The sequence below is a fragment of the Corvus brachyrhynchos genome, unplaced genomic scaffold (assembly GCF_000691975.1).
Source record: "Corvus brachyrhynchos isolate BGI_N302 unplaced genomic scaffold, ASM69197v1 scaffold182, whole genome shotgun sequence".
NCBI lineage: Eukaryota > Metazoa > Chordata > Aves > Passeriformes > Corvidae > Corvus > Corvus brachyrhynchos.
Genome location: NW_008236807.1, coordinates 374,965 through 394,571, shown reverse-complemented (window position 1 = coordinate 394,571; position 19,607 = coordinate 374,965). Strand labels below are relative to the sequence as shown.

The 19,607-nt window shown below is 47.1% G+C and overlaps 1 protein-coding gene across 3 annotated transcripts in view; it reads left to right on the top strand.

The window, feature by feature from the left end:
* The first annotated feature begins 6 nt into the window (after positions 1-6).
* COPG2 (coatomer protein complex subunit gamma 2) overlaps positions 7-19,607 on the top strand; it is a 26,195-nt gene continuing 6,594 nt past the window's right edge. Inside the window, exons 1-24 of one of the 3 annotated variants that reach the window (XM_017727990.1) lie at positions 7-79; positions 1,575-1,627; positions 2,108-2,188; positions 2,473-2,544; positions 3,634-3,713; positions 4,486-4,561; positions 7,295-7,387; positions 7,906-7,992; positions 9,058-9,215; positions 9,394-9,527; positions 10,165-10,232; positions 10,728-10,916; positions 11,742-11,837; positions 12,170-12,413; positions 13,193-13,268; positions 14,127-14,230; positions 14,705-14,830; positions 15,363-15,425; positions 16,031-16,170; positions 16,333-16,504; positions 17,335-17,432; positions 18,506-18,644; positions 18,757-18,855; positions 18,992-19,142. In XM_017727990.1, the coding sequence (XP_017583479.1) occupies positions 43-79; positions 1,575-1,627; positions 2,108-2,188; positions 2,473-2,544; positions 3,634-3,713; positions 4,486-4,561; positions 7,295-7,387; positions 7,906-7,992; positions 9,058-9,215; positions 9,394-9,527; positions 10,165-10,232; positions 10,728-10,916; positions 11,742-11,837; positions 12,170-12,413; positions 13,193-13,268; positions 14,127-14,230; positions 14,705-14,830; positions 15,363-15,425; positions 16,031-16,170; positions 16,333-16,504; positions 17,335-17,432; positions 18,506-18,644; positions 18,757-18,855; positions 18,992-18,999 (2,493 nt within the window). In that variant the 5' untranslated portion in view covers positions 7-42 and the 3' untranslated portion in view covers positions 19,000-19,142. Of the gene's footprint in view, positions 80-1,574; positions 1,628-2,087; positions 2,189-2,472; positions 2,545-3,633; positions 3,714-4,485; positions 4,562-7,294; positions 7,388-7,905; positions 7,993-9,057; positions 9,216-9,393; positions 9,528-10,164; positions 10,233-10,727; positions 10,917-11,741; positions 11,838-12,169; positions 12,414-13,192; positions 13,269-14,126; positions 14,231-14,704; positions 14,831-15,362; positions 15,426-16,030; positions 16,171-16,332; positions 16,505-17,334; positions 17,433-18,505; positions 18,645-18,756; positions 18,856-18,991; positions 19,143-19,607 lie in introns of those variants that run through there. The other 2 variants (XM_008628855.2, XM_017727989.1) reach the window with 2 other exon arrangements.

The window sequence follows — 19,607 nt, the reverse complement described above, 5'->3', positions numbered from 1 at the left end:
GGGAGGCGGCGGTGCCGGGGAGGGTGGGGGTGCGGGCCCGCCATGATCAAGAAGTTCGATAAGAAGGACGAGGAGTCCGGTACGGGGGGGCTGGGGCTGAGGGGAAGGGAGCTGGGGTGAGGAGAGGGCTGAGGGGTGCTGGGGTGACAGCGAGGGTTGTGGTGACCGGGGCGCTGAGGTGAACGGGGGTGGGAATGAGGGAGCTGAGGGGATGCTGAGCTGAGGGAGGTGCTGAGGTGGGGAGGCCCTGGCACAGGGTGTCCAGAGAAGCTGTGGCTGGCCCTGGATCCCTGGCAGTGCCCAAGGCCAGGCTGGAGCAACCTGGTCTATGGGAAGTGTCCCTGCTCATGACAGGAGGTGGAAGCGAACATTAAATTCCCTTCCAACCCAACCCATTCCATGGTTCTGTGATCTCCCATCTCTCACAGCTCCAGGGTATTTGTGCTTCAGCTGTAAGAACTGACTGTCAAAGTATTTCTCTCCTCTGGTGACAAACCCAAAGGAACTGGAGGCTGTTTGCTCTCCCTGTTTGCACAGCTGGTTTCTGGAGAGGATTTTATCCCTGTCTCTGCCCAGTGCAGATGTTTCTTCCCTCAAAGAAGAAGAGAGCATTGATTACATGTATTTATATTTATATCACTACCTGGACAGTGTTGTGAAACATGTCAAGAAAATGAACTATTTTCTTAGTCGTTTTGCTACACAAAGCAAAATCCAAAAGGCTTCAGAGAAGCCTTTCCAGACCTTCTCTGTCTGCCCATCTGGAACTCACAACAGGGAGTTTAGGCAGCCTCTGGCCCCATCTCCCTGTGCTCAGCAGCACCCAAGGGGGGCAGGTCTTGTTGTCAAGAGAAGCTGTGGCTGCCCCTGGATCCCTGGAAGTGTCCAAGGCCAGGCTGGACAGGGCTTGGAGCAACCTGGGATAGTGGAAGGTGTCCCTGGAAAGTCCCTTCCAAACGTGTGGAAGTTAAGTCTGTGTTCCCTACAGTAACTGATGCTGCTTTGAATTTTCTGTGCTGCTGCTCTGAGCTCCAAATGTGCCCAGCCAGGGTTGAGTTCTGTTTCATTCTCGGTTTCCTTCTGCTTGGGATGTGAGAACTGAGGAATAAATGACCTGCAAATGAGAAGTTCCTGCTTGGGGGGAGAGGATCAGAAGTGGAAGTGAGGCTGTGGAGGGATTTACATGTCTGAGAGGTGGTTTCAGTTCTGTTTCAGGTCCTGATCAGCAGCTCTTGTGTTGATGCCTTCAGTGCTTTTGGTGCCTGAAGGAATAAAAATAAGTGGATTAGGAAAGTAGAAAATGGAAGTAGTTTTATGTGAAGGCAAATTAAATAGCAAACGATTTTCTTCTTCCTCTCCTTTTTTTTTTTTTCCCTTCATTCTTTCTATAATTCTGAATATACCCCTTAAGAAAGTGGATTCAAAGCTGTTGATGGCCAACATCAGTTTTCCAAAGAGGAATGTCACTGTTTTGAGGTGGTTTGGTAAAGTTTTGGGGCTCTTCCTGCATGTTCAGATCTGTTGGGGTTTGTGAGAAATTCATTTCCTCAACTGAGACGTCTCTTCTTCCTCAGGTAGTGGCTCCAATCCTTTCCAGCATCTGGAGAAGAGTGCTGTGCTTCAGGAGGTAGGAATTATCACAGGATAATGCTTTTTAGTTATTTATTTTTTCCTTCGGGAAGTGTGGCAGAATGATTGTGGGGAAACGTGAATGGCTAAATTCATATAAGTAATTAAAAATCTCAGAGAAAGTGCAAATAAATTAGCTTTATCTACAGCTAATGAGGGGGTTTTTTTTAGGGTAATTAGATGACACATGGCTTCTGTCTTCCATACGGACATGTGGCATCTCAGGGGGCTCTTCCTGAAGAAAAAATGTTGTATTTTGAGGTATTTTTGCCAGTTCCAGATGGCAAATTGAGTTGTCTGTGCTTTGTTCAGATTGCTGCAAACTACAGATGCAAGACCACATTCTCTGGGACACATATTTAGTACAAATAAAAATGACAAGCTGCTTGGCTGGAAACAAATTTGTTAAATTTCGATGTTGAAAGAGAAATAATTATTGCTGGGTTATATAAAAGCAGAATTTATGTTTCATTTCCAGGCACGGCTGTTCAATGAGACCCCTATAAACCCACGAAGATGCCTTCACATCCTTACCAAGATCCTGTACCTGCTGAACCAGGTAACTGGTAGGATTTCTCTCTATCCAGAACGAATATTCCTGAGAGCTTTTAGTGGGAAAGAAGTTTCCCACCTCTTCCTGTCACAGGGAAAACTCCTTGGGAAACGATTCCATCCCTGTGGAGGGCATTTAGAGTGGAGGCAATTGTGGATTCCGTGGGAAGGAAAGCGAGGAAGGGATGGTTTCTAACACGAGAAAGTCTCCAAGAAAAGATTCCTGGTGTGTGGGAGGGCATTAGAAAAGGGAGCTGAATAATGACTGCTTTTCCTCTCTGCTAATTCCAGGGTGAACACTTTGGAACCACGGAAGCCACGGAAGCCTTTTTTGCCATGACCAGATTGTTCCAGTCTAACGATGTAAGTACCTGGTGTTTGGCCTCTCCCTGCCTTTGTCTGGGCCTGCAGGAACTGCCAAACACTTGGATCTTGGGATGTGGGAGGCAAACACTTCACAGGAGGAGCTCTGGAGGCAATTCCTGGTTTGGAAACAAATGACTGAATAATAACGTGTGGTTACTTCTGTGGGTTGGTTTGGGGATGGAGGTGGGTTCTGAGTTAATTACTGGTATAAAAATGGGGATAATGACAAAGGCTGAATTTACAAATCAGTGTCACTTGATGATTGTTGCTTCCACTTACAAATCATCACCATCTGCTTGACTCAAAATAGAATTTAAAAGTTGCCTGCAGATCAAAGGCTGCTGTTCCCTAGAACAACTTCTGTTCATTGATCTCATCGAGGCAAGGGGTGAGAACACCCTAAAAATCATAGAATGGTTTGGGAATTGAATTTTGGAGTTCAACTTTGGGCTCAGCAGAATGTAAAGTCGTTCTGTGATCTCTTCTGCAGAGTACAAGAACTCAGAGCAGTGTGTTTCATGTGATGGGGCTCATTAATTTTGGTTAAAAATGGTTTGTTTGTTAGAGATTTGTCCATGGAAGCTGTTTAAAGATGAAACAAAATTTGTGGAAGTACAGAGTGTTTGGAATGCTTCTCATATCCACATTTTAGAAAGAGAGGGGTTTTTAAAATACAAATGTCAATTGTTTGCAAAGACTTAGTGTCAACACTCCCTGGGTGTTTCTATTTTTCTTTTACAGTAACAAAGTTATTTTTACAGCTTTTAACTGGTAGTTGTGAGGCTTCTGAGTACAGATGTGATGCATCACTTCTTTGATAATTAACGTGGATTTTTGTATTAGTTCTTACCAGTTTACAAAATATTTATGTCTTACTCTTCTGATTTGTTTGAGATCAAGGAGTTTGGCACTTATCCAGTTATCAAATGTAGTTTTACATTTATAACTTTGAATTGAAAAGAATTATCTTCTATTTAAAAGCTTATTCATCTTTTAAAGTGAAATATTTAATTTTTATGTTTATTTATCTTTTAAAACTTCTAACTGCCATTGAGTTTAATCTTTCTCTGCGCCGCATTTCCACAGCAAACCCTCAGAAGGATGTGTTACCTCACAATCAAAGAGATGGCCAATATCTCTGAGGATGTCATCATTGTCACGAGCAGGTGGGACACCCTCCAGAACCTGGGATCGGAGCTCTGGAAAAGGGGCTGCATCTCCCTGGGTTTGTTTTGGCTGCTAGAGTGTTGAGGTTTTGTAAGGATACAGCAGTTCTGTGATACAGAGTATGTGCCACTCCCTGAAATGTTATTTTGTTCCCACTCTGATATTATACTTTGCTAAAAAAGCAGGAGAATTCAGTGTATCAGCTGGTTGTCACTTTGTTTTCTTGTGTTTGGGGTCGTTTTTTAAACATTCTTGCTGCTCCACGGACTTGTCGGAGCTTAGGCTGTGACTTCGCTGTCAGAGCAATTAAAGAAAAGCAGAGCAAAGCCCAGTTCGTTTTCCCAGCTGAATTCTCAAATTTTTTGACTTCAAAAATAGACATTGCAGCTGTTGCAAGAGCAAAAATTTGATCTGTGGTGTGTGCCAACAGCACTGATTGCTGAACAGCTTTAGAAATACATAAAATAAACCAAACTGAGCTTTGTTCACTATTTCTAAATCAAAATTTTGTGTAGAACAAACAGAAAGAGAATGGTTGAGCTAAACAAACCAGGCCCATGGCAAAGCAATACAGTGGACTGTGCATTTTATAGTTCTGTATTTCCCCAGATTTTGATGTTAATAACTCTCAAATTAAGCTGAGTATTAAGAAGTTGTCCCTAGCCAGAACTAGAGCTTAGCAGTTAATATCTAAATGAGGTGAATATCACAAAAAGAGTGAGACATGGGGATATTAAGGAAGTGTTAACAGGATGTTTTTGATGGTTTCAGTTTGACCAAAGACATGACAGGGAAGGAGGATGTCTATCGAGGCCCGGCCATCCGAGCTCTGTGCAGGATCACTGATGTGAGTACAAATTGTGCCGCTTTGTGGGAAAGGTGATGAGTGGGTTTAAAATCCCAAAACTGCTCTCTTGCAGGGTGTATTTTACAGTAGTCACGGGACTCTAGAGAGGGCTGCTCAGTTCCCTCTGCATTGGCAGGAGCTCTGTGGAGCTGGAGCACTGGGAATGTGCAGTTGGAATGTTTGGGAGCTCCAGTTTCTATCTGCGATTGCTCTGCTCGATGCCCTGTGCGTTGGCAGGAGCTCTGTGGGACTGGGAATGAGCAGTTGGAATGTTTGGGAGCTCGCTTCTAATCTGGGATTGCTCTGTTCAATGCCCTGTGGAACTTCCAGGAGCTCTGTGGGGCTCTAGCATTGGGAATGTGCAGCTGGAAGGTTTGGGAGCTCCAGTTCCCATCTGGAATTGCTGTGCTTGATGCCATGCACTGGCAGGAGCTCTGTGGAGCTGGAGCACTGGGAATGTGCAGTTGGAAGATTTGGGAGCTCCTTTCTGATCTGAGATTGCTCTGCTTGTTGCCCTGGGCATTGGTAGGAGCTTGGTGGAGCTGGAAGATTTAGGAGCTCCAGTTCCCATCTGGAATTGCTCTGCTCAATGCCCTGTGCGTTGGCAGGAGCTCTGTGGGACTGCAGCACGGGGAATGTGCAGTTGGAAGATTTGGGAGCTCCTTTCTGACTTGAGGTTGCTCTGCTAGATGCCCTGTGTGTTGGCAGGAGCTCTGTGGGACTGCAGCACGGGGAATGTGCAGTTGGAAGATTTGGGAGCTCCTTTCTGATCTGAGATTGCTCTGCTTGTTGCCCTGGGCATTGGTAGGAGCTTGGTGGAGCCGGAAGATTTAGGAGCTCCAGTTCCCCTCTGGAATTGCTCTGCTCAATGCCCTGTGCGTTGGCAGGAGCTCTGTGGGACTGCAGCACGGGGAATGTGCAGTTGGAAGATTTGGGAGCTCCTTTCTGATCTGAGATTGCTCTGCTTGTTGCCCTGGGCATTGGTAGGAGCTTGGTGGAGCCGGAAGATTTAGGAGCTCCAGTTCCCCTCTGGAATTGCTCTGCTCAATGCCCTGTGCGTTGGCAGGAGCTCTGTGGGACTGCAGCACGGGGAATGTGCAGTTGGAAGATTTGGGAGCTCCTTTCTGATCTGAGATTGCTCTGCTTGTTGCCCTGGGCATTGGTAGGAGCTTGGTGGAGCCGGAAGATTTAGGAGCTCCAGTTCCCCTCTGGAATTGCTCTGCTCAATGCCCTGTGCGTTGGCAGGAGCTCTGTGGGACTGCAGCACGGGGAATGTGCAGTTGGAAGATTTGGGAGCTCCTTTCTGATCTGAGATTGCTCTGCTTGTTGCCCTGGGCATTGGTAGGAGCTTGGTGGAGCCGGAAGATTTAGGAGCTCCAGTTCCCCTCTGGAATTGCTCTGCTCAATGCCCTGTGCGTTGGCAGGAGCTCTGTGGGACTGCAGCACGGGGAATGTGCAGTTGGAAGATTTGGGAGCTCCTTTCTGATCTGAGATTGCTCTGCTTGTTGCCCTGGGCATTGGTAGGAGCTTGGTGGAGCCGGAAGATTTAGGAGCTCCAGTTCCCCTCTGGAATTGCTCTGCTCAATGCCCTGTGCGTTGGCAGGAGCTCTGTGGGACTGCAGCACGGGGAATGTGCAGTTGGAAGATTTGGGAGCTCCTTTCTGATCTGAGATTGCTCTGCTTGTTGCCCTGGGCATTGGTAGGAGCTTGGTGGAGCCGGAAGATTTAGGAGCTCCAGTTCCCCTCTGGAATTGCTCTGCTCAATGCCCTGTGCGTTGGCAGGAGCTCTGTGGGACTGCAGCACGGGGAATGTGCAGTTGGAAGATTTGGGAGCTCCTTTCTGATCTGAGATTGCTCTGCTTGTTGCCCTGGGCATTGGTAGGAGCTTGGTGGAGCCGGAAGATTTAGGAGCTCCAGTTCCCCTCTGGAATTGCTCTGCTCAATGCCCTGTGCGTTGGCAGGAGCTCTGTGGGACTGCAGCACGGGGAATGTGCAGTTGGAAGATTTGGGAGCTCCTTTCTGATCTGAGATTGCTCTGCTTGTTGCCCTGGGCATTGGTAGGAGCTTGGTGGAGCCGGAAGATTTAGGAGCTCCAGTTCCCCTCTGGAATTGCTCTGCTCAATGCCCTGTGCGTTGGCAGGAGCTCTGTGGGACTGCAGCACGGGGAATGTGCAGTTGGAAGATTTGGGAGCTCCTTTCTGATCTGAGATTGCTCTGCTTGTTGCCCTGGGCATTGGTAGGAGCTTGGTGGAGCCGGAAGATTTAGGAGCTCCAGTTCCCCTCTGGAATTGCTCTGCTCAATGCCCTGTGCGTTGGCAGGAGCTCTGTGGGACTGCAGCACGGGGAATGTGCAGTTGGAAGATTTGGGAGCTCCTTTCTGATCTGAGATTGCTCTGCTTGTTGCCCTGGGCATTGGTAGGAGCTTGGTGGAGCCGGAAGATTTAGGAGCTCCAGTTCCCCTCTGGAATTGCTCTGCTCAATGCCCTGTGCGTTGGCAGGAGCTCTGTGGGACTGCAGCACTGGGAATGTGCAGTTGGAAGATTTGGAAGCTCCTTTCTGATCTGGGGTTGCTCTGCTGGTGACTTTGTCACTGAACCTTCAGGACCAGGCAGCTCAAACCCACGTCTGCCTTGCAGAATTAACTCAAGAATGTGGATTTTTGCCTTATGCTGCTTTTATACTCTTCCTCCAAAGTATCCATGCTTCCCTTTTTCCCTCTTTTTCCCCTCTTAGGGTACAATGCTACAAGCCATCGAGAGGTACATGAAACAGGCCATTGTGGACAAAGTCCCCAGCGTGTCCAGCTCTGCTCTGGTGTCTTCCTTGGTAAGTAAAGCAGAAGATTTTTGTAAATTTGGGGTTGTGTCCAGCTGGGAAGGTGAGTCTGCTGTGTTTGTTTTGTCCTTTCTCTGACATGACTCTTCATCTCACTGGAAAATAAGGGAAAAACAGAGTTTCCTTTCTCTCCTCAAATTCCTTCCTTAACATTTGAGTACATCAATCGTAACAATTTCTAGTGCAAAATGCTCATCATCTCTGCAGTCAGTGTAGAACATGAATTTATCTGGGGAGGGGCCATGAAATCACCTGCTAAAACTGCAAGTCAGGATTATTTCTGCTAATAGGCACCAGAAGGGCAAGATGAAGGAATCCACTCTGTTTTCCTCTCCCTTGTTTAGGAGAAAAGGCTGGGAAAGATCTCATTAGTTCATTTTTTTATCAATAGAAGTGGAAGCGTGGTAGTTTGAGACTGAGATGTAAGGAAAATCACAGTTTACAGGATAAAGACTGGCTGTGTTGGGAAATCTGTTGTGAGCTTGGCTCCAATGTCAATTTTTTTGCAGCACATGATGAAGATCAGCTATGACGTGGTCAAAAGGTGGATCAATGAAGCTCAGGAAGCAGCTTCCAGTGACAACATCATGGTACAGGTGTGTTTGAGGGTGGCTGGCCCTAAAAACACTTGGGGGGTTTAGTGAAATTCTGGGAGTTCTTAAGAAGACTTCAGAAAAAATACCTTCTTTTCATTTACTCTTTTAAAAGCAAGGATTGTGATTTGTGGGAAACAACTCGACTGTTTGAAAAAAATCATGAGTTTTACCATGATGCCAGCACAAGGTTGTTAATTATGAGCTGGCTCTGGAGTTCTCTTCCCTTCTCCTGCTAAATTTCTGATAGCTGGAATGCTGCTGCCTGTCCCACAGTGGTGGTTGCAGAAGGGCTTTGAATCTGAGTGCTCAAAAAGTTTGGGAAATTATCTCACTGCCTCCCAATGAGCATCTCTCAGCCTTCAGAAACTTTGCCAGATGCAAAAGGACCGCAAAGATGAACCCAAATATCAGTAACATCTCCCCAGGAGCAAAATTTCTGCACAGATATTCCAGACATTGGCGGAAATAGAATTATTCTGCCTGTTCAGAATATGGAATTATTCTGCCTGTTCAGAATATGGAATTATTCTGTCTGTTGCAGACTCATGATCAGAAAGATTCTGTAAAATCAGCATTGTTCTTGCCCACTTAGCAGCTTCATTAAGCCTTACAGTAAATCAGCTTTATGGGGGGGGGGGCGGGGAACCCCCAAAAATAACTTGGCAAGGAACTAGAAATGTTCCTTTGTGCTTCCATCAGAAAGGCCTTGAGGGTTTTTGTGAGGTCAGCTGTCATTTCAGGGCCTTGGGATATCCTGGATGTGGAGTGCATTAGAAATGCAGACTGTGCAAAGTTGAAACCTTTGAAGTTATGATATTTAATGGGGGGGGGGAAAAAAAAGGAAATAAATTAACTTTGTGGCTCTTTGGATCTTCAGGAATAGTTGAGAGTGGACAGAAAGGGGAAGGAAACGTTGCAGATCTTTGCAACTTGTCAGGAAACTCAGCTCAGTTGAGGTTAGAAGGTATTTCTGCCAGGAAAGAGCAATTTTTACCCCTCTTTGATGTCTTAACGTGGCTTTTCCAGCTGTACTCAGTGCCTGCCCCTCTGTTTCCCATTCCATAGTATCATGCTTTGGGGCTGCTCTATCACCTTAGGAAAAACGACCGCCTGGCTGTGTCCAAGATGCTGAATAAATTCACCAAATCTGGGCTGAAATCCCAGTTTGCCTACTGCATGCTGATCAGGATTGCAAGCAAACTCCTCAAGGAGTCTGAAGAGGGGTAAGTAAGAGGCAGAATTTGAAATACAAAAATCAATTAGGGTTTGGAAACAGCAGCGTTTTTTCAGTGTTTGTGGAAATCTCCACAGAGACAGAACTGTAGCTGTTGGGATAATGCTTGGCCTCGATCTTAAAGGGTTTTTCCAGCTTAAAAGATCTTGGGATTCTTGTGTTTGTAGCCATGAAAGTCCCCTGTTCGACTTCATCGAGAGCTGCCTGAGGAACAAGCATGAGATGGTGATTTATGAGGCTGCCTCTGCCATCATCCACCTGCCAAACTGCACGGCCAGGGAGCTGGCACCTGCTGTGTCAGGTTGGTCACAGCCCATTGTACCCCTGCAGCAGCTGAAACAAAGGGTAATAAAGAAATTGAGAGAAAATACAGCATAATTATAATACCCAAACCCTGAATTTTCTGATTGTCCCCACGTGAAAGGGCTTTTGGATGAGATCCTTTTTCCTTGTTTCATCCAGATAAATGGCAGTAGAGGTGGCACAGGGTGATACTTGTCTTTATCCAGCTGCAGGAAGTTGGGATGGGAGGGAATCATGGAATGGTTTGGGTTGGAAGAGACCTTAAAGATCATCCAGTGCCTGCCATGGGCAGGGACACCTTCCACTATCCCAGGCTGCTTCAAGCCTTGTCCAACCTGGCCTTGGACACTGCCAGGGATGGAACAACCACAGTTTCTCTGGGAAAATTCTCCTCCACCTGGAATATAGACCTGGAATGTAAAGGCAACTGTAGAACCCTCCTGTTACTGGTAATAGGATAAAAACCCAGGAGTTTATTTTTAACCTGCATGTGAAGCTCGTGATAAATTATGCATAGAGCTGCATGACTATTTATCAGTGTGTAGTTGAATGGAGATACATTAGACTTTCTGCTCTATTCCCTTTCTTTGAAAGAGGTCATCCTTTTGTTTTTTGGTTTGTTTTTTGTTCCCCAGTGTTACAACTTTTCTGCAGCTCTCCCAAACCTGTCCTGCGCTACGCAGCCGTCCGGACCCTTAATAAAGTGAGTGCTTTCAAAACCTCTGAATAAACTTCATTCTCTGAGTTCAGATGTAGCCAACAGTGCCTAATGATGTGTTACCTCAAGCAGAGCAGCTGCCCCTGTGATGACCTTATTTGGAATTCTTCCATGCTGGAGAATTGGCTTTTCCATGCCAGATCCCCTGGTGTGACAGAAATCTTTCTGCATTCGGGCTGTGTTTGCTGATTTCTGGACCACAGGGATATAACAAGCTGTAGTTAGATAATTTGTGAGCTTTCAGCTGGAAGGAAGCAGAATCCTGGATATTTAATGTTACAAAATCCACGTGAAGGAAATACTCTGATTGCAGAGCTGCAGAACACAACAGCAGCAATTTGTGACTGTCAAACCCATGAGCTGTAACTTAAAATTCGTTTAAAACGCTGAAACCAAAACCCTGAGCTCTGATTGCATCAAATGCTTTGAACTGCAGGATGCTCCTGCTCCCACATAATTTTGGATCTGCATTCCTTGCAGGTGGCCATGAAGCATCCATCTGCAGTCACTGCCTGCAACCTGGACCTGGAAAACCTCATCACTGACTCCAACCGGAGCATCGCCACCCTGGCCATCACCACGCTGCTGAAGACGGGCAGCGAGAGCAGCGTGGACAGGCTCATGAAACAGATCTCCTCCTTCGTGTCAGAAATATCAGATGAGTTTAAGGTGTGGCATTGGAGGCCTCTGCTCTTTCCAGCTGCAGGTTTTTCTCCCATTCTTGTTTTTTATCAAGCTTTTCCTGTCTGTTAATGCTTCGGTGATTTCGTGTGGTAGGGCGAAGTTCAGAAGGTGCAGTGCTCTGCTTTCCATCTTAAATATCCTAAAAAATTCCTCCCACCAGTCCAAGAAAGGAAAAATATCATTTGGTGGATTCCTGGCTCCTGTGCTCCTGTGCAATATCCTGCAAATCTTGTACTTCCTTCTGGTTGTTTTAGAGAGGAAAAAGGATTTTAATTGTTCTGATTGAATTTATATCACATTGGTCTAGGAAACTGTGAATTCTAAATTCCTACCATATTTGTAAGTTTTGTAGTGACTAAACTGGTAATAAATTAGTTCAGGATGGTTCAGTTGTACCTGTTACATCATGAGGAGCACAGCAGGTCTCTGCAAAATCAGTCTGCTTCAAGTGATCTTAAGTCCTTGTTTTTATAAGAAAAATGAGTATTAGATAAATTTGAAATTGCAGAGAGTTTTAATGACAGAATATGACAAGTTGAAATTGCATCATGATCATCCCTGGGCAGAAGGAAGGCAGATGAGGAGGCTTTTGAGTTAACATATTCCATCCTAAATTCCAGTCTCTCTGCCAGAGCCAGGTCTACCAGCACCCTGGCACAAAGTTGTTACATGCTGACCCCGAGAATCCACCACCTGATTTTTATCCTTGTACGTGGATTTAATCAATCAAGGTGACAACTTGAGATAGAAGCCTGTGTTTTTCCTAGGAAAACAAACACATGACCCCTGTCCTTCTGTGTTGTTCTGCAGGTTGTGGTTGTGCAGGCCATCAGTGCCCTGTGCCAGAAGTACCCTCGGAAGCACAGTGTCATGATGACCTTCCTCTCCAACATGCTCAGGGATGATGTACGTGTGACACTTGCTCTGGGGGGTGTTTTGGCAGATTTGAGCCTGCTTGGTGATGGGAAGGGTCTCTTCTGTCGGTGGGTGCACTGAAAGATGTGCTTGAGTGGGTCGGAGCTGTGTGAAATGCTCAGGATTTAGAGCTGAGGATGCTCAGATATTGTGCCTTGATGGGTCAGGGGGCTGGGAATGCTCTGTGAGGTCATGCAGCACACCTTTCCTTACCCCAATTTGTACAAATGATTGTTTTCTCCATGGCGAGCGGTCACCGAAGCATCAGGGAGCTGAGCCTCGCTCCGATCAGAGGGTCACTGTCCCTGATTTCCCTTTGCCAGGGTGGCTTTGAGTACAAGAGAGCCATTGTGGATTGTATAATCAGCATCATCGAGGAGAACCCTGAGAGCAAGGAGGCGGGCTTGGCTCACCTCTGTGAGTTCATCGAGGACTGCGAGCACACCGTGCTGGCCACCAAGATCCTGCACCTGCTGGGCAAGGAGGGCCCCAGGACACCGTCCCCGTCCAAGTACATCCGCTTCATCTTCAACAGGGTGGTGCTGGAGAACGAGGCTGTGAGGGCTGGTGAGTGCAGCTCCAGGGCTGGTGAGTGCAGCTCCAGTCCTGGAAGCTCCCATGGCTGAGAATTCCCAGGCTAAAAGTGGGTTTGGAGTATGGGGAGTGATGGTTCTTCCCCAGGCCCTGTGCAGAGCTGTGGAGGTGGTTTTACCCTGAGGTTGTTTCAACTCCTCACATCATCTTGGCGTCAGCACCTGGGCTTCAGAGCATAAATAATAGATTGGTTCTAGGCCCTTAGAGTGTCTGCTGGAATTCAAGATGTAATACATGAGGAGGGGACACTGCTGCTTCCCTATTTAATGTCATCGTCCTAAGTTTGTACTTCCTGAAACAGCTTCCTCTTCTTTCTGGGTGGGGATTTTCTCCAAGCTGGTGCCAAGCTGAAGTTCGATTTGTTTGGAGAGGAAGCTCCAAGTGGTTGCTGAGGGGTTTGAGCTCCCTGCAAAGCCACTGGGTGTAGCCTGGCCCTGGTCACCACTGGGTGCTTGTGTGGAAAACAGATTTATCTGGAGTGGCAGCTGCTGCAAATGGCAGAAGGGCCAACAACTGGAATATTCCACAGATCTTAACAAATATCTCATGGAGAGCTCTCTCAGAACAGAGCTGCAGGGCTCTTAAGCTGATCTTGATCACAAAATTATTTCCATTTGGAAATACAGGAATCCATATCACTGAAAGGTTTATGGTGTGGAAGTGAAAGGGTCTGGAAATTGAAAATTCAGGGCTGTGAGAATGTGTTTGTGCAGAACTTGGGCCCCTCTGACACCTCCCTGTTCTCTCTGCAGCTGCTGTCAGTGCTTTGGCAAAGTTTGGGGCACAGAATGAGAATCTGCTTCCGAGTATCCTGGTGCTGCTCCAGAGGTGAGTGGGGATGGCTGGGCCTGTGCTGAGCCTGTGGTGACACAGAGCCCTCTGATTCCCTGGAAGCAGCCAGGGAAGGAAGATCAGACCTGGCTGGAACTTGCACTGAGGTTGTCAATGCCAGTTGAGGAGTGGGAAAATGCATGGCTGGAGGGAGCAGAGCACTGCTGGAGACAAGGAAGTGAGAGATGGGATTAGTCATGGAAACGAGATGGTAATTTGGTCTGAGAACATTGCTCAGGGGGTAATAAATCACAGAATCACTGACTGATTTGGGTTGGAGGGATCTTAAAGCTCATCCCATTCCACCCCTGCCATGGTGGAATCCTTCCAGTATCCCAGGCTGCTCCAAGCCACATCCAGCCTGGCCTTGGATCTTCCAGGGATCCATGGGCAGCCACAGCTGCCAAGGCCTCCCCATCCTCCCAGCCAGGAGTTTCCTCCTCCCATCCAACCTAAATCTCTTTTAGTTTAAAATTGTTCCTCCTTGTCCTATCAATATCTGCCCATATAAAAACTCTCCCCCTACAGAGCTTTTCTACATGTGGGCATTTTTTACACCCCTTGAAGCAAGAAAATTCCTATCCAGGTTACTCATAAATAACTTTTGTGTTTCCAGAGCTGGGTGTTCCCATGTCACAGGTTCATGTCTCTTGCTAAGACATGTAGTGTTAATGATTTAATTGAAATTAAACCAACTCCTGTACTGTAGAAACACATTTTTACATAATTTGAAAAATCTCTTGAAGGAGCTCTGACTGTCATTGCAGTATCAAAGCCAGTTTTGGCAGTGCCATTTTGAACTCAGCTCTCTGATGGCCAGAGCTGGCTGACCCCTGTCCCCTTGTCCCCAAACAGGTGCATGATGGACAGCGACGACGAGGTCCGGGACAGGGCAACGTTCTACCTGAACGTCCTGCAGCAGAGACAGCTGGCCCTGAATGCTGCCTACATTTTTAATGGTCAGTGAGAGAAAGGAAACCACTCTGAGCTGTTAATCCACATGTTTTTTTCTGGCCTTAGCACTTGCCTGCAAAGTGCTTATGGTGAGAGTGGTGGATTTAGCAAAATATGGGGAAGCATGGTCTGGGAAATGGAGACAGGAGTTTGAGCTGGGCTTGTCATTGATCCTTCCTTCATTTGGCATAAATTTTTTGATTTTTGCTCAGTCTTTTCCAATCCAAAACGAGGATGAGGGTGGATTATAACGACATTTTATGTCTGTAACTGAATATTCGTATGAGCAGAGAACTTAATTTTAATACATGTAAGATTCTTGAGAGTGAACTGTTTAGACTTGGCAACTTTGTGTCATCTTCAGAGCAGCTTTTTTTCTCCTCTGCCTGTTTGTGTTTCCTGTGGATCAGCCCTGCGTGGCATTGCCTGTGGCAGTTCCAGCTCTTAAAACTGAATTTTTCTGCCTTTCTCCTCTGCAGGGTTGACAGTCTCTGTTCCTGGGATGGAGAAAGCCCTGCACCAGTACACACTGGAGCCTTCAGAGAAACCCTTTGACATGAAAACAGTTCCCCTGGCTACAGCACCAATCTTTGAACAGAAAGCAGGTAACACCCAGGCTTCATGGAAAAGGCCTGGAGGCAAGGCTTGAAGCCTTGGGGCTGCTCTTGTTGTGCTGATCTTGTTATCAGGGACAAGTCTGTACTTAATCAGGATTTATTGGTTCATAGCCTTTGGAAAAAAGCCTTTCCAGGAGCACTCAGTCACTTCCCTGGCTTTCTTCCACATCCTTGCACAATTCTTGAGTGTCTTGACTTAGCACAACCAGCTTTGGATTTGGTTTTTTGCTCCCTTCTCCTCCTCCTTCCATTTTTTTGCTGTCTCTTCGTGGCTAAGGTGTGGTTTATTCCTCATAACTCAGACTTCTTTTTTTCTACGTTCAATTCACTATTTCCACACCAAAAAAAAAAAAGGTGTTTCAGTGTGTGAGCAGCCAGGCTGGCAGTGGTTTGCAGCAGAATGTGTGGAACATTTAATGAATATAATTTAAGGAATATTTAGTGGAGATTTAATGGCATTTAAACCTTCTGCATGGCTTAGCTGAGACAGAGCACTAAGTCTTTGCTTTTTTCTCCACAGAGATTGCCCTGGTGACCAGCAAACCTGAGAAAGTGGCTCCGTCACGCCAGGATATATTTCAAGGTAGGAGAGAAGATCAGTGGCTCTGCAGAGCTACAGGAAAGCTGGAGAAGGACTTGGGACAAGGGCTGGAGGGACAGGAGCCAGGGAATGGCTTCCCAGTGCCAGAGGGCAGGGCTGGATGAGAGATTGGGAATTGGGAATTGCTGGCTGGGAGGGTGGGCAGGGGCTGAGCTGGAATTCCCAGAGAAGTTCCCTTGGTGAAGGGAAGGCTCCAGGGAGAGCTCAGAGCCCCTTGCAGGGCCTAAAGGGGCTCCAGGAGAGCTGCAGAGGGACTGGGGACAAGGGCTGGAGGGACAGGACACAGGGAATGGCATCCCAGTGCCAGAGGGCAGGGCTGGATGGGAGATTGGGAAGGAATTCTTGGCTGGAGGCCCTGGCACAGGTTGTCCAAAGCAGCTGTGGCTGCCCTTGGATCTCTGGAAGTGTTCAAGGCCAGGCTGAACAGGATTTGGAGCAACCTGGGTTAGTGGAAGGTGTCCAGGGGGTGGAACTGGATTATCTTTAATATTGCTCCCAACCCAAACCATTCCTAGAGTCCATGAAGTGTTGGGATGATGGCAGGATCAGAGCCTGTCACTGTTGATCTTCTTTTCCTTCCTGCACAGAACAACTGGCAGCCATCCCAGAATTTAAGGGCCTGGGTCCTTTGTTCAAATCTTCAGAACCAGTGCAGCTCACAGAAGCAGAAACAGAGTATTTTGTTCGCTGCATCAAACACGTGTTCCCAAACCACATCGTTTTCCAGGTGAGGGAATTCACACCCTTTTCCCAGGGTGCAGCAGGATCTGCACAAGTTGCTTGAAATGCAGGAAGTTCGCTGCATGCCATGGAAGATTTTTGGTAATTTGAGGGAAAAACTCTTGATGTTGACGTGTTTGCAAGTCCTTTTCCCCGTTTCCTGCTGCAGTTTGATTGCACAAACACCTTGAATGATCAGCTCTTGGAGAGAGTCACGGTGCAGATGGAGCCATCAGATGCTTATGATGTGATCTGCTGCATCCCAGCTCCCAGCCTGGCCTACAACCAGCCTGGAATGTGCTACACCCTGGTCAGGATCCCCCAGGATGACCCCACTGCAGGTGAGAAATTCTGCCCAACAAATCCCTCATGTAAAGGTTTGGGGAGAACACCAGGAGTTGGAGGTGTGGGATTTGGCTCATCCCGAGGTTCTTTGCTGTTTCTTTTCTGTGTGTCACAAGTGCTGGTTTTTAGCAGAATAATGGTTATAAATAATCAGTGGTGTTGGATGATGAAAAATGGGATGTTAAAGAGGATTGCAGAGCATGCAGGTAATGGAAACTTGGATTTACTGCCTGGGATCAATGAAAGGAGCACGTTTCAAACTGTGGATGTTTGGTAGTGTTTAAGAACTGAACCAGTAAAAGGAAAATGCAAATAGAATAAAAATATTCTTAATTTGAGGCTTTAGAGAATTAGAAACAAGTACAAAATGTAGGAATGAGATTTTCTGGGGCATGAAACTTCCCTTTCTTTCCTTAGTCTCACTGAAACACCACTGGGTTTGCAGTTATTTACATGACTTAGCAGTGAAGTGGATTTGGAAGTTATTTTAATACCTGGGAAGATCAGAACTAATCTGAACTTGCTGAACTGTGGGTTTGGATCATATTCCATTTGTCAGAAATCCTTGTGGAATTCCTCCTGGTGGCTACTGCTGGATCTCATGGCAGCATTTGGAATCAGTGGCTTGTTACCCCTGGAACACTCCTGAGCTTCTCCTTTGGCCTTTATTTTCAAATCAAAGGGGAAAATGATATTCAAGTGCTCTGCCCCAGCCACATTCTGTATTCCTGCGGCAATACTGATGGATATTCCAGTCTCTTTTTGGGAATAGAGGGCTCCAGCAGAGGAATCTGCCCTAGTTATCCCAGATTTCTCTCTCTTCCAGTCACTTGTACCTTCAGCTGCACCATGAAGTTCACGGTGCGGGACTGCGACCCCAACACGGGGGTGCCAGACGAGGATGGGTATGAGGATGAATATGTGGTGAGTCCAGGATTTGTTCCCTTTTCCCATTGGCACTAATTTGGGATAAATGTGGCCGTTGGGTCACATTTCCTCTCAAACCTGAAATCAGTCCATGGCAGGTCTGCCTGAAACACCAAAATACTGTAAAATGTCATTTTTGGATCCTTCCCCAAAACCTCACTTCTGTCAGAAGTTTTAGTACCCTATGGAGAGTTTGTGGGATCAGACAGGAAGGGAGGAAGGAGTAACTTCCACTGTCTGTTTTCAGAATTGTGCCCCAATCTTTCCACCCCAAGCATTTGCATTTCTGTTAATTGTGTGGTCAGTGATGGGGATGAAAGCCAGATCCCAGGAGGTACTGGGGGGAAATAAAGGCTCCTTCTGGAGCCAGGCTGGGTGAGCTGGGAATGTTCCCCTGGAGAAAAGAAGGATCCAGGGAGAGCTGAGAGCCCCTTGCAGGGCCTGAAGGGGCTCCAGGAGAGCTGCAGAGGGACTGGGGCCAAGGCATGGAGGGCCAGGAGCCAGGGAATGGCTTCCCAGTGCCAGAGGGCAGGGCTGGGTGGGAGATTGGCAATTGGGAATTGCTGGCTGGGAGGGTGGGCAGGCCCTGGCCCAGGGTGCCCAGAGCAGCTGGGGCTGCCCCTGGATCCCTGGCAGTGGCCAAGGCCAGTTTTTTGGGGGTGGGAGTAGCCTGGGATAGGGGAAGGTGTCCCTGCCCATGGCAGGGGTGGCACTGTAGATGATCCTTAATGTCCCTTCCCACCCAAACCATTCTGGGATTCCCTGGATTCTGAGAAAGTCTCTCCATGGAAGCCCAGTAGGGGCTGTAAAGGGCTTTGGCCCATCTAGTGATTGCCTCATTTTCTGCTTTCCTTTAGTTTCACAGATGTTTTGTGTAAATATTTTTAAAGTTTCCACCGTAAATACTATTTTCCCTCTTTTTAGAAGCTGTGATTAAACAGTTCTCCTGGAATTAAAACCAGGAATTGTCTTGGCAAAATGCTGTGGGCTCTCTTTCTTTTTTTTTCCTTTCCAAGGTGAGGATCATTTCCATAACTGCTCTGAAAATTTCCCTTTTTTTTTCCTCCCAGTTGGAAGACTTGGAGGTGACAGTGTCTGATCATCTCCAGAAGGTTCTAAAACCCAACTTTGCAGCTGCCTGGGAAGAGGTGGGAGATGACTTTGAGAAAGAAGAAACCTTTGCACTCAGTTCCATTAAAACCCTGGATGGTAAGAGAATCCCTCGTTTATTGGTGACCCACCTGGGAAATCATGCTGGGATTTTATTTCGTGTCATAAATAATTACCTGGAATCATTTTCTCCTTCAATCTCTGAATGCAGAGGCTGTCAATAACATCATCAAGTTCCTGGGCATGCAGCCCTGTGAGAGGTCAGATAAAGTGCCAGAAAACAAAAATTCTCACACCCTCTACTTGGCTGGTAAGTGTTCCTGCTGCTGAACTCCAGGTTTCCATGGCCCCACAGATTTTTCTAAATGAAGGGAAATGGTTTAGGAGATCCTGCTGTTGTTTTGGGAGTTTTTTCTCTGTAGGAAAGGGGTTTTTTTTCTCTGTAGAAAAGTGAGGGGGACCCAGTGTGTTGAATGCAGCTGGTGCCAACTTGGAGCCCTCTGTTGTGGATGTGCTCAGGCCAAGCTCTGTGTCTCCTGGAATGAGGGAATTCTACCTGTGGGAATGGTGGAGAATCTCTGATTTGAGAACTTCCCAGAGCAGACAAATTCAATTCCTTGCCTGAGCTTATCTCAGAAGAGTGATTCTGGGAGCATCTTGTTCTCAAGTTCCTGTTGCTAAAGACACATCCTGAGTTGCTCTGCAGCACCCACAACTTCTTCTAGAATCATGGAATTGTTTAAGTTGGAAAAGCCCTCTGAGGTCATGGAGTCCAACCATTCCCAGCACTGCCAAGGCCACCACTGCCCACGTCCCCAAGTGCCACATCCACAGGGATTTGAAATCCAAACAGGGATGGGGACTCCAGCACTGCCTCAGGCAACTCTTTCCGGTGCCTTACAACCCTTTCCGGGGAGAAATTTTCCCGATATCCCCCTGAGCCTCCCCTGGCCCAGCCTGAGGCCGTTCCCTCTCTCCTGTCCCTGTTCCCTGCGAGCAGAGCCCGACCCCCCCGGCTGCCCCCTCCTGTCAGGGACTTGTGCAGAGCCACAAGGTCCCCCC